The sequence below is a fragment of the Branchiostoma floridae genome, chromosome 19 (assembly GCF_000003815.2).
Source record: "Branchiostoma floridae strain S238N-H82 chromosome 19, Bfl_VNyyK, whole genome shotgun sequence".
Classification (NCBI taxonomy): Eukaryota; Metazoa; Chordata; class Leptocardii; order Amphioxiformes; family Branchiostomatidae; genus Branchiostoma; species Branchiostoma floridae.
The window spans coordinates 9,478,157-9,490,388 of NC_049997.1; the positions used below are offsets into that span (position 1 = coordinate 9,478,157).

The 12,232-nt window shown below is 39.4% G+C and overlaps 1 protein-coding gene across 3 annotated transcripts; it reads left to right on the forward strand.

Moving 5' to 3' along the window:
• Nucleotides 1-439: 439 nt before the first annotated feature.
• Nucleotides 440-12,143, forward strand: LOC118406325 (BTB/POZ domain-containing protein 10-like). 3 transcript variants are annotated; one of them, XM_035806260.1, is made up of 10 exons: nt 440-615; nt 3,548-3,706; nt 4,737-4,911; nt 5,494-5,609; nt 6,338-6,437; nt 7,203-7,323; nt 7,813-7,910; nt 8,298-8,397; nt 8,860-9,024; nt 9,723-12,143. In XM_035806260.1, the coding sequence occupies exons 2-10, from the start codon at nt 3,606-3,608 to the stop codon at nt 9,989-9,991; spliced, it is 1,245 nt and encodes a 414-aa protein (XP_035662153.1). In that variant the 5' UTR covers nt 440-615; nt 3,548-3,605; the 3' UTR covers nt 9,992-12,143. The 3 variants fall into 3 exon arrangements, with proteins under 3 accessions (XP_035662153.1, XP_035662154.1, XP_035662155.1); XM_035806261.1 differs by having other exon boundaries at nt 5,497-5,609; XM_035806262.1 differs by lacking the exon at nt 3,548-3,706 and having other exon boundaries at nt 459-615.
• Nucleotides 12,144-12,232: the final 89 nt, after the last annotated feature.

The window sequence follows — 12,232 nt, forward strand, 5'->3', positions numbered from 1 at the left end:
CCACCGCGAACATTTTTCCATTTAATATAGTTTTTGACTACAGTCTTTGGCGCTACCGCGAACTTAAAACCACCGCGAAAGCTCAATTTTCCCGCTAACGTGAAACGTGAAATACTGACACAAAAGTGTCAAAAAGTGTCAAAAATTGGTAGTAAATCTGAGATTTCTTAGTTTTAGAATATTTCAAATTTTAGCGCAAATAACTCCGTACACCGACCACGATACACAGCAAAATCTATGGTTTCTCTCTTTGTTTCTTTAGATTTGGGCCGAAGAGATCCAAATCTAAAGAAACAAAGAGAGAATCCTTACCTAACGATCATTTTTAAGGCCTATACATTAATTTTTCCAGGCCTATCATGAATTAAAGCAACGAATAAGTTTGCAAAATCATTTTTCTGGACTGGAGTTTCTGAAAAAGGTAGGGACACCCCCACCAAGGAATGGAATCTCCTGGCGTCCCATCATGCTTACCAACAACGACACGACAAGATGGCGGACGTAATTTTCTGAATTTAGAGCAGTTTTCCTGTCAATAACTTCCATTTCCTGGGACAAATTCCACATGTATCTCCCAAACCATAACCTCTGAATCTTCCCAAGGAAATACTGAAGGTAAGTTGGCCAACATTTTGTGTATAAGATGTGTTTAGAAGGTAGTTTTGTTCTAGTTTAAATGGACATTCCGATGGCGATCGAAAACCAGTGCGGAAATTTTGACACGATGATTTACGTCATCTTTGACCGTGAAAATTGTTGGATACATGACGGATATCGTCTGAAATGAAGCATCCGTTGTGTGTGCAAGTAACATGAGATAGTTCTGCGCCACTCGTTGTATCTTGTCGTGTGTAGCGGCAATAAAATCATGAGACAGCAGCGAGGACAACAAAACAAATTTTGGTGACGAAGTAAAAATTTCCTGCACGCCAGAGTTTTGGTCTCAGTTGATCACCGTGTCCTCATTTTTCATTGTCCTTGTAATATAATGATTGTATGTTAAAATTATGATCGTCATATACACGATCCAAAGAAAATCCTGTCGTTAATGAGCTTGGCTTCCTACTAGTGAATTTGATCAAACTTAAGAAGCGTTGCCAGATTATTGCTGTTGTTGTCGTTGTTGCAAATTTGTTGTTGTTGTCACTTGCCCAACTGCGATAACTTCACTGTAAGTTGCACAACCTTTTTGATGATTTTGTTGTGCTGTGTAAGGAATTCTAAAACAAGTTTGTATTTGAAGATTTCAGATTTATTATACTTTCATCAATCTGCAACATGTATCTTTGGTATAGATTTTATGATGTATTTTGAAGTTGTAAAGAGGGTTGTAAGGCTGCCATTAAAATACTTTGCACCTTTTGGACTTACTAGTAGTTGTTGTCTTTGCCATGTTTTTATTTCCATTATCTGATGAATTGTGTATGGATCTGATTGATACAAAAATCACCTTTGATTACCATATGTCATCTAATGCAGGAAAAACACCAAACCATTTTTTCCAGGTTGTGATATATTTTGATAGAATATATGAAATTAAAAGAAACAATGTTACTCTTAACTTATCATTCATTACTGTAATTCCTGTTTTATTAACGGTAACTTTATGTTCACGGTTTTCACGGTGACGTCTGTGCCGCGAAGTTATCATTGCCGTTAAAAAATCATTCGTCTTTCGCCCCCCTCCCCCTTCTCCGCTACCATCCAAGTACTTAGAACTAGTACTTACTAGTACGTTACGAATGTCTTATCCATTCACACAACACACTTTCAACACGCAACGATCGCCACAATAACAACTCAAACACAAATTCTCCTCAAGAAATAAAACATTTATTCTACAAGCACAAAATTGTGTCATTTCTTTTACTTATGTTCATGTTTACGTTACGATAACATAAACCGCTATTTTGTTTACATCGCCGCTAGCAGGCAGCATGTGTACATTTACAAACTAAAAAACTACTACAGTGCTATTCAAGCAAGGAATTACTACAGGATCATCACTGAAAGTACTAGTACTAGTACAAAAAATGACTCGTATATTTGTACAACTACAGCTAGCGATACATAAAAAAAATGTTACAAAATGGCGGTACCCAAGCCAAGCGTTAGACAAAGGAATTTTCAACAAAGTCGCGGAATTTCAGGTGATGAGTACAAATAAACCAGCGAATTTACTGAAATACCAGTATGTTGTAAAAATAAAAGTTGATTCAACACATATACGATACAGGGAGTCATTATTGTATAGAAATGTGCCACCGGCGACCGGAGGAAAAAGAAACATATCGGCTTTGTTTACTAACAAAACTTACGTACACGCCGTGACATGGCTGCGATAACAATCTACTTAGTACATTATCATAGTTTAACTAGATTTCTACAAGTTAAAAACAGAACAAAAAATAAAACTGAGTAGTACCGGTCTTTACAAATACAAGTAATGGCTATGGAATTACAGCAACTAAGATTCACAACAATAATAGCGGGGAAATTTTTACGACTAGAAACGTGGCAAACAAAACTCCGCTTACATGCCGAAAAAAAGACGTTCGTTTCATAATTCTGAGTTGGAACTACTGTAAATATCGGAGAGATAAACTCTTCACCTTCTTGTGTACAATTTGTGTACAATTTGTGTCCACAAATTACGCTGAAAGTTTAAAACTTAGCGCCGTCTTTCACGCCGAAAATATTTCAAAATGGCGCCCGCGTCGCTTGTGTTTGGCGTGGGTATCCCGTCAGCCTATGCGACAAATGTGATTGCGACATATCAGGGGTCATTGGCCCTGTTGCGTTCCGTGCGCTGTCATCAAATCACGGCCGAAACAGGCCGACTTTCTTTTGGTGAACCGCCGCCACCGCGAACATAGAGTGCCGTTAACACTTAATTTTTTCTCACACCGCGAAATTTTGCTACCGTGAACATAAAGTGAATTACAGTATTTATTGTAATGAAATTATGTATGATTTTGATCTGATTGGATGATGCCTGTACAAATGCAGTAGTATGCAGCACAACATCAAAATATATCTATGCATGTACCAACATTGTAGCAGAGTATGACAGCAAAAGTTGAACTACACCTGCTTTGATATGAATTTTATTTCATAATTTAGAACATAAAATTCTTATTAGTAGCATCAAGATTTGCTGTATGCTTTTGAATGCAAGAAGCAGCCATCAGGTTTTGATAATGATATCAATACCTTTACAAATTGTCAACATGGCTGTCTCCAGACCAGAACCCATCTCTCCATCACGTGATGGAAACTTTCTAGTTGGCCATGTGGAGTTAGACAAAAATTGCACTGCAGCTGTCCAAAATCTGAAACTTAATCACATGAAATTGATGGAATTGTGTTTTTGTAAGCTTTAATTAAAATGAATCAACAACATGGGGTGAGCTCTCAGCCAACAATGAGTGGGACAAAAGCAGGAGACAGCTCTGTTATACATTGATACTTGCAAAGCCATGAAAGAAAGCCTTCGCCATTGCAGTATTACTGATGTCTTTGTGTTTTGTTTTCTCCCGCCTTGCAGTGCATGGCCACAGCGCTCTAACCCCAGCCGCTAATCGTGCCCCGCCCCTGCGCTTGGGATGGCCAGACGCACTAATCCCAACCGCCAATACGACAGCTGCAGCAGTGATAGTGATTTTTCGGACTGCGACGAGAGACAAAAGAAAGTTTGTGGTAGCAGGTGAGGACTTGGGTGTGCCCTTGGTGTGCTGTACCCCCTCCCACCTCCATGTGCATGTTGTAGGCACACATAGAAAACATGCATGTCGTTCAAGTACTGTATAGAACACATGCACATTGTTCAAGTTGTTAAAGTACAGTATTGTAAAGAACACATGCATGTTGTTTAAGTACTGTATAGAGCACATGCATGTTTGACAGAGTCTTGCCTTTGAAATGAAAATGTAGCTCACCGTTTGCATTTCTTTGTTTTGATGTTGACATGAAAAGAAGTAGATTTGTATCTTAAGATGTTCTTAGACAAAATGTTTTAGATACACATATACTAACATCTACATTATATTTCCATTGTAGTTGCATTCCTGTACAATTGATATCATTGCTGTTTTAACTTTTATTCATCTTTATAGTTCAAGTGTATCATAAAGTTTCTAATCGTATGCCTCTTAATACTTTAAAGAGCAGAGTTTTGATATCCCAGTAAACGCTCTGTTTTGTTTCTGATAAAATCTTAATCATAGTTCTTGTCGATTTCAAAGATATTCTTCCATTTTGACATTGTCTATTTTATGATTACATTGTGGACCTTAACTCTAACAGAAGTGGAGTCTGAGTCAGGGCTTTAGCCAGCGTCCGTTTTTCCGTCAATTGATGGAAATTTGCTGCGTGTGACGGAAAAATTTTGAAACCAATCCGTCAACTTTGACGGACAAAAATCTGATAAAAGCTCCTTGGTGGAAGCTACAGGGGGCTTAGGGACGCCGTCCATGGCCGTAAAAGCCACACACTGTTTGCTATTGTTATGATTGTTGATAATGTGTGTCGGTGCCCTTTCCCATACGATAATCTAATTAAAAACCCGTTTTTCAAGGTCTCAGTTCAGTCTCTCTATCTCCTGGAATAGTGTTTTCGCGACAATGGAAATTGGCTGACGGAAAAAAATTTTGAGCTGGCAAGAGCCCTGCTCTAACAGAAGTGGAGTCTCAGTGTTGGCCCAGTGTTAACTCTCTCACCATGACATTTGTTCGCAGACTGTACAGTTCTCCTCGACCCAAGGTAAACACGAACTCCAAATTGAGCAAGATGAACGTCGGCGATCCATCCAACCCTCGCAACTGTCAGCCGCCATCTTGCCTGAAGAACGCCGTGGCCCACGTAGCACAGAACGCTGCAGCAGCCGCTGGTGGAACAGTGGCCAGGAACCAGGTCAGTTTGTTAAACATGTTCTCACCTGGATTTTTTCGCAGCCTGGGCGGGGGCATCTTGGTGCAATAAAGCTAAGCAGTAAGCAATGTAGGTGCAAGCACTGTAGGGGGCATGGAGGAATCCTCCAGCCCCTGAAATCTGAAATAAAAATCTTTGAATCCATAACACTATTTCCTGCATTTGGAGGGCCGATATTTCGTGAAATAAAGCCAACATTTTTGTCATTTTTACAAAATAGCAGAAAAGTCCCCTTCTTTGGTTGGATCATTGTGTTTTGGCCCAAATCACAGCATAAGGGATCCAAATCACAGTGTATAGCATTTAGTGGTAGCGTGTAGTCCAGTGGTTGTGGCCCTGCCCCTGGACCAAGAAGTGATGAGAATCTGGCTATATCCTTCCCTGACATGCACATTGCCAGAAATGTTGCAGTCATTAGGAAGGGATAATAAACCCATACCTAAGTGTTTCATTAAGTAAATAGCTTCATACTGGATTGAAATACAAAGCTTAAAACTCACCGGTGTATGCTAACAAGGTCGATAGATTTGAAAGAGCTAACATGATGTGTACTTTGTTCCGCAGCAGTCAGTGGTCTACACAACAAAAGGTTCAGAGAAGATCACCTTGGTCGTGGACCAGACCAGATTCGTGGTGGATTCTAATCTGTTTGCCAGCCACCCTGAAACCATGCTGGGCAGGTGGGTGATTTTGTTTGTTTAAACTGGGGTCTTGTGGTGTAATTGTAGGGTGTTTATTGTTGTTATTGTTATTGGGCCGATTACTCACTCTTTGCAGCCAGGGGCTGAATTGCAAGGAGCTTACAATAGGCGGGGCTAAATCGCAAGTGTCTGGAGGTAGCTGCCATTCGGCGCCTCTCAGGTGACACAATACGACAGTAATTGCCCCAGGTGCGGCCAGGGTACTGTAGGTTTTGAACCACTCACACCGCACCATCGCACGTGTGGCGGGTTCTTTAACGTGCCTGGGGTATGGCTCTCCCCAGACACGAGACCTCCATTTAACGTCCTATCCAAGGGACGGCCCTAGCTGAAGCTAGGTACTCATTTTCACATGAGTAAAGTGAGAACAGTCATGTAAAGTGCCTTTCCCAAGGACACAAGATCCTGGAGCCCATCCCTTTCAATATACTGATCTTGTGCTCTTGGGAAAGTTGCTTTATTACATGACTTGTCTCACTCCACCCAGGTAAATGATGGGACTCATGGGAGGAAAGGGATGAGCTCCAGCCCCAAACCCCTAAAACGGATGTAATGAAGAAAATTCAGTGTACATATGTACATGGAAAATTATGGTAAACTCTGAAGTGAACTTCAGATGTCCTTTACACATTGTAGTGATAAACAAGGAAAACTAACCTATATTGGCATCAATGTTGATAACATACATGTGTTTATGTATTTTCCAGGATGTTTGGTACCAGGGAAAATGACCTAGTCCGTCCCAATGACAAGGGAGAGTACGATGTAGCAGATGGAATGTCAGCCAGTGTCTTTAGAGCCATTCTGGTATGTTTGCAACATAGTTGAGACATTATTTCTCTTGATTTTATAACCCTAGATGCCAGTTTTCTTTTGTAAATTGTAATTTGTTTGCATAAAATTACCCTTTTGCACATTTTGTAATGTATCCTGGTAAAGGAAAATGTACTGTACTAACAAATTCTTAAACATGATTGTCATTTATCTGATCTAAATAAATAGGAAAATGCTCTAAAAGTGAATAGAATGTAGACAAGTCAACATTTCTTGCACAGTTAGAAATCTTTCTTTATGAATATGGCATTCGTTATACAGAAATTGTCGCCATCTTAAACAAAAACACTTACAGAATTTGGATATCTTCAAATTAAGCCATTATACAAATATAAAGCCATAAAAACTTTTCAAGTACCCTCTTCCATATGTTTCATTTATGACTTATTGACGTCTCTTTCCTGTCACCCTCATACAGAACAAGCTGTAGGGCAGATGTCAATTTTGGTTTTGCCATACGAGCGATCGCTGTTGTTGTTTGTATCTGGGATATTCGGTGGTTGGTGCCTACCAGGACGTCAGTAGATTGGATTAAGAATTGATATTTAAATCAGCAGATCAAATTACTGGTTAATATGTAAATCAATCGTTTGCCAAACACCTGCTTTTTGCCTACCACTGCGTCACCGTGACATCATGGCGATCGCTCGTATTGTCACCATGGTCAATTTTGATCAAAGAAGGCCATATACATTGGTATGAATGAACATATATATATGTCATGCTTCTTCCCTGTAGGATTACTACAAGTACGGGCAGATCCGCTGTCCCCCGGACGTGTCTATCCAGGAGTTACGGGAGGCCTGTGATTATCTGCTGGTGCCGTTTGACTGTGACACCATCAAATGTGTCAACCTGCGTAAGTACAACACTATAATGGTGCTGTATGCACATGTACGAAGAAAGGGGGGAAGGGGGAAGATAGTAGTTTTGGACCCAGGGCTGTCCCAATCTGTTAAGGCTTGTTTACATTGGATGTGTGTGTGTTTGATTGACATTAGCATACGATCTTCATGAGTTAATGACTTTGACATGTTCAGTTTATTTTTTTGTTGTTCTACCAATTCATTCTAAGATAGTTGAGTTTTATTTTACACAACCAATTAATATTATCTGCCTCAGAGCTTCTAAATGAAGTTCTGCTTCTTGCCGCTATATGTAGCCAAGAAAACTCTATTGTCCTATGACCTACTAGCCAAAATTGTTTTCAGCAGTTCATTCAAGCATTACTGGAAATGTCCAGAAGTAAATCTCTGTTTTTGTCCAGTTTTAAAGTTTAAATTGCCCATACATATTGTTTACCTGGATGTCTACCCTTTTTGAATGTATGGTGTATGTTGTGTTTCAGGGGGCCTTCTGCATGAGCTGTCTAACGATGGTGCCCGGGAGCAGTTTGTCATGTTTCTGGAGGAGCTCATCATGCCCATCATGGTGCAGTGTGCTCAGGTGAGGACTGCAAAATTATTATACACTTCAATACATAAACCAGCTAAGGATTTTTGCATTGCCAATTCACTGCTAACTTAGAACCACAGCAGTTCTCCATGGCAGTAAGAGACTACAATGCATGGTGCAAACTGAAAACCACCGTGAACAGTCCTTTTTTCCGCTACCGCAAAATTAGATCCCTACAAACTTAAATGTATTTACAGTATCTAAACATTGGGTACAAGATTTTTGACCGACCACAGTGAATATACAGTTCCATACAGAATAGAAACCACAGTGTTTATTCAGACTTCAGCTGTCTTATGCAAATAATCACTGTTTGTTGTATTCTTGTTTTCTGAATCTTGATGTTTGTTTGTTTGTTTGTTTGTTTGTTGTGCACAGAAAGGAGACCGTGAGTGCCACATCGTAGTCCTGACAGATGATGATGTGGTGGACTGGGACCAGGAGTACCCCCCACAGATGGGAGAGGAGTATTCACAAAGTAAGCTGCAGTAAAGTTTGATTTTTTTCATGGCTAATGTATCTACTTATTATTGGGGTAGGTTATTGGCTTGAATCCAGAGTCTAAGGGAACCTTGAAGGAGAGAGTTAGTGAGTGCACTAACTGACTTGTTCTATTCCATTCATGCTAAGATATGAATGGTGAACCTTTGAGTGCATGAGAAAACCAGATGGCAGTCGGCCAGGTTGACACAAACCTTTTATATGTGATAGGAATGGGGAACTACAACCATATGATTAAAACCCTTCAACTTATGGTGTTCTGAGACCCTCTTTGTCTTGTTTTTATCTGCAATGACTCTTAAATTTCTTGTGTATCTACATGTACATATATTTGTGCATTTCATTCAGTGACTAGGTGATTTTGCATTGTAAGGATCTTCTGTTGATATGCTACCTTTGTAATAATTGTAAATGTTTATCTTTTTTTTTTCGTTTCCAGTAATCTACAGCACAGCAATGTACAGATTCTTCAAGTATATAGAGAACCGAGACGTGGCCAAGGCAGTACTGAAGGAGAGAGGACTGAAGAAGATCAGACTAGGTATCGAGGGCTACCCAACATACAAGGAGAAAATCAAAAAGAGACCAGGGGGCAAGCCTGAAGGTGAATAGATATATCTACCTGTCTGCTTAAGTGCATAGGCCAAGGACTGGCCTCTTGCTCCTCTCTGTGAGGTTCCTCTATATTGCATGGTCCTAAGCCACAACTTTTACGATTTGGTCTTGGGAGGGCGTTAGGGAGATCTTGCTCACGAAGGGTTTTCAAACTTATGGTTGTAGACTTTATGAACCAGAGAATGTGGTTATCTCCTTATTACGTATCCAAACTACCTTAGTTTTCTTATCTGAATGGACAAAAAAATGCTCTATCCCTGATTTCTTAATAAATGAAAGATATAATACATGTATCTGGCAATTTGGGTCTGAAGCTTTTGTTTTAGGTCAGAATTTCCAAAACCTACTTTAGCTGACAGAAATTTGTGCTGACTGCCTGTCACCTTCCTTAGGGCAATCCTGGCTGGCTCTACTTTGAAGCAATGACAGACAAAATGAGGAACAAAGTAATGTCTCTCACCTGCTTACATTTCAATGTCTATCAGACATCTTCTACAGAGCCACCGATGTAACTAATTTTGTCATTCTCTTCACCCCACAGTGATTTTTGGCTGTTCTTCTAAGTTGAAACATTTTGTTTTAGGTCTATATTATACAAATTCATTCAGGCATACAGATTTGAGTAGAAATGTCTGGAAAAAGTGTTAGTTGGATTGTACTGATTTTGTCATTCTCTCCAACCCACAGTGATTTACAACTACGTCCAGCGCCCGTTCATCCGCATGTCGTGGGAGAAGGAAGAGAACAAGAGCCGCCATGTCGACTTCCAGTGCGTGAAGAGCAAGTCCATCACGAACCTCGCGGCGGCGGCGGCCGACACGCCCGCAGACCAGGCCATCGTGCAGCAGAACGCGCCCGCACAAGAGGAGGAACCGGAGGGCGCGGTGGGCGGGTCCCCCCCTCCCATGCCGCTTAGTGTAGAGCCATACCCCACTGTGCAGTTACCTATAGAATGATCTAAAACTGTGGACACTTTTGTTTAGAAAGACAATGGGAATTTGGAACATCTAATTAACCATACTGGATACTACTATTACTACTACAAGAAGGAAGTACAGAAGTACAGTACAGTACAGGCCACAAAATATGCATCAAGCTTTGCAAGACGTCCCCCAATTTTCTGCAGAAAGTCTGTCAATCTTCCACAGGGCTTGTAGACAGTTTGACAGTGGATCAATTTGACTGTACAACCAACAAGTTGAGATGTATGGAAAGTAGATGTTCCAGATTCTTAGTGTCTAAAAGTAATTAAGACATATCTAATCTTGAAAGTTGCCTTGGAAAATATGCCACCTATAGTTGAGTGAGTGAATTTTCACACTAACTTTCTCACTGGGCAAAAAGACAATGAAAAAGAAAATGACAGAACGCCATTGTCTGATGCCTAAGTGTTGACGACTGCTTTCTTGTTTCTCAGTGCAGCCTTTTGTCTTGCCTTTGAGTTTGACAATATTTATCCTGACAGTCACACTGCAAGTAGGTTTTTGTCGCAATTTCTCTGGCTGAGTAATATATAGCAGTAACAAGACAATTAACCAGACTGAACTATTGCAAGTCTACTGGAATGCAAAGGACAATGCAAAGGGCATTTGAATAAAACTGTTTTTGTAAGTGGAAATGATAATGTTAGCAATATGTGAACAAATTATCTGCATTCATAATCATTCATACTAAATTATGTTGATAGCGTCGTATTTGTTTCAAAATACAAGCACAGCTATGTTGAGTTAGGATTTGACTGTGTTGTATCATAATATGTGATGTTTCCTTTTAATTTAAAGTTGATTTGTGGTTTATCTTAAAGATACATTGTATCAGTATAAAGAAGAGTTGACTCATTCCTTAACTACACTGACATCTTTAGCACTGCAGTCGTCCCTCAGTAAGACATCTGGGGTCTCATTGTTACTGTTTAGAGCTGTTATTCAGTCTGGCACACAATACATAGTATCTGTGTTTTGTGAATGTATTTTCATAGTTTTCTTTTAGAGTCATGCAAAAATAGTCTCATTTTGTGACATAGTTAAGACTCAAACGTTACTCCTTGGTTCTGACATTTCATTGGTCAGATGTTTCAGACAACATCTAGTGTTTTTTTGTCAGTGACACTGATGAAAGATAGTTGATGCTGTATGAAATGTCTGACCATTTCTAAAATCATATCCAGTTGCTTGAGTAACTGCCTTTTGGCATATCTTATTACCTGGATGTCTAACCTACATCAACATGGTTCGGTACAACTTTCAACTACTTGACTAGTAAGCCCTAGCCCAACTCATTATGAATTGTTGCTCTGTAAAGCAAGAGTTTTATGTGGACAGTTTTTGTCACAAGAGGTTGTAAGTTATACTTGTTGTAACTTTCACAATGATGTCGGCAAAGATTTCGTCTGTATATCATTGAGACATTTTTACCAACTTTGTGAACAAAATCCTTAACATGCAATAATATGTTAACTATGGCATGAAGATACTGAAAAGCCAACACATCTTTTCAAGGCTTGTCAGGATATTTAATAGGATTGTACCTTGTTGATATTTAATAGGTTCCCTATGGGCTATTGTACAATTTGTTACTTTTGTAAAAAAAAATAACATAACTGCAAATACATAAACAGTAAAACCCAGCTTAGCCAATGCTCTTGCTAGAAATATGTGTCTGTACATGTACGTATGCAATGCATATGCAAAAACAATACCAATATTTCGTAAAAATAGCACATACATTTTCTTTGCTAGCAAGATTTGGGAACTGATGCTAATAGCCAACACAGATTTATAGAACCATGCCCTTGTCAGAAATGTGGCATAATTTTGATAATCTTTTGAGTTTCAAGCATATTAACCTTAGCATTGGAATGCGCAGTAGATTGGAAACTGTACGGAGTCCTTGCAAGTTTAAGGTTATTTATTGTAGAGAAACTACTGAACTTGCGTTCTGTAAGACTTGCAGATTTCTATCTAGTATTATGTTAAAAGGTTATAATGCAGCACCAAATGTGAGGAATTTTTGTTTCACTTTGGTTCCTGTATGTAAAAGGGCTGTTTCTGAGAACCAAAGCCCTGTGCGTTGTCTAATAAATTGTATCTGCTTTGTTATACACGTAGATATTGTTTGTTTGTGATTTATTTATTCAGTTGATTTGACTGCAGTAAGCATATTGGGAATGTGAAAAAACATTGTTTTGGATGAATAAG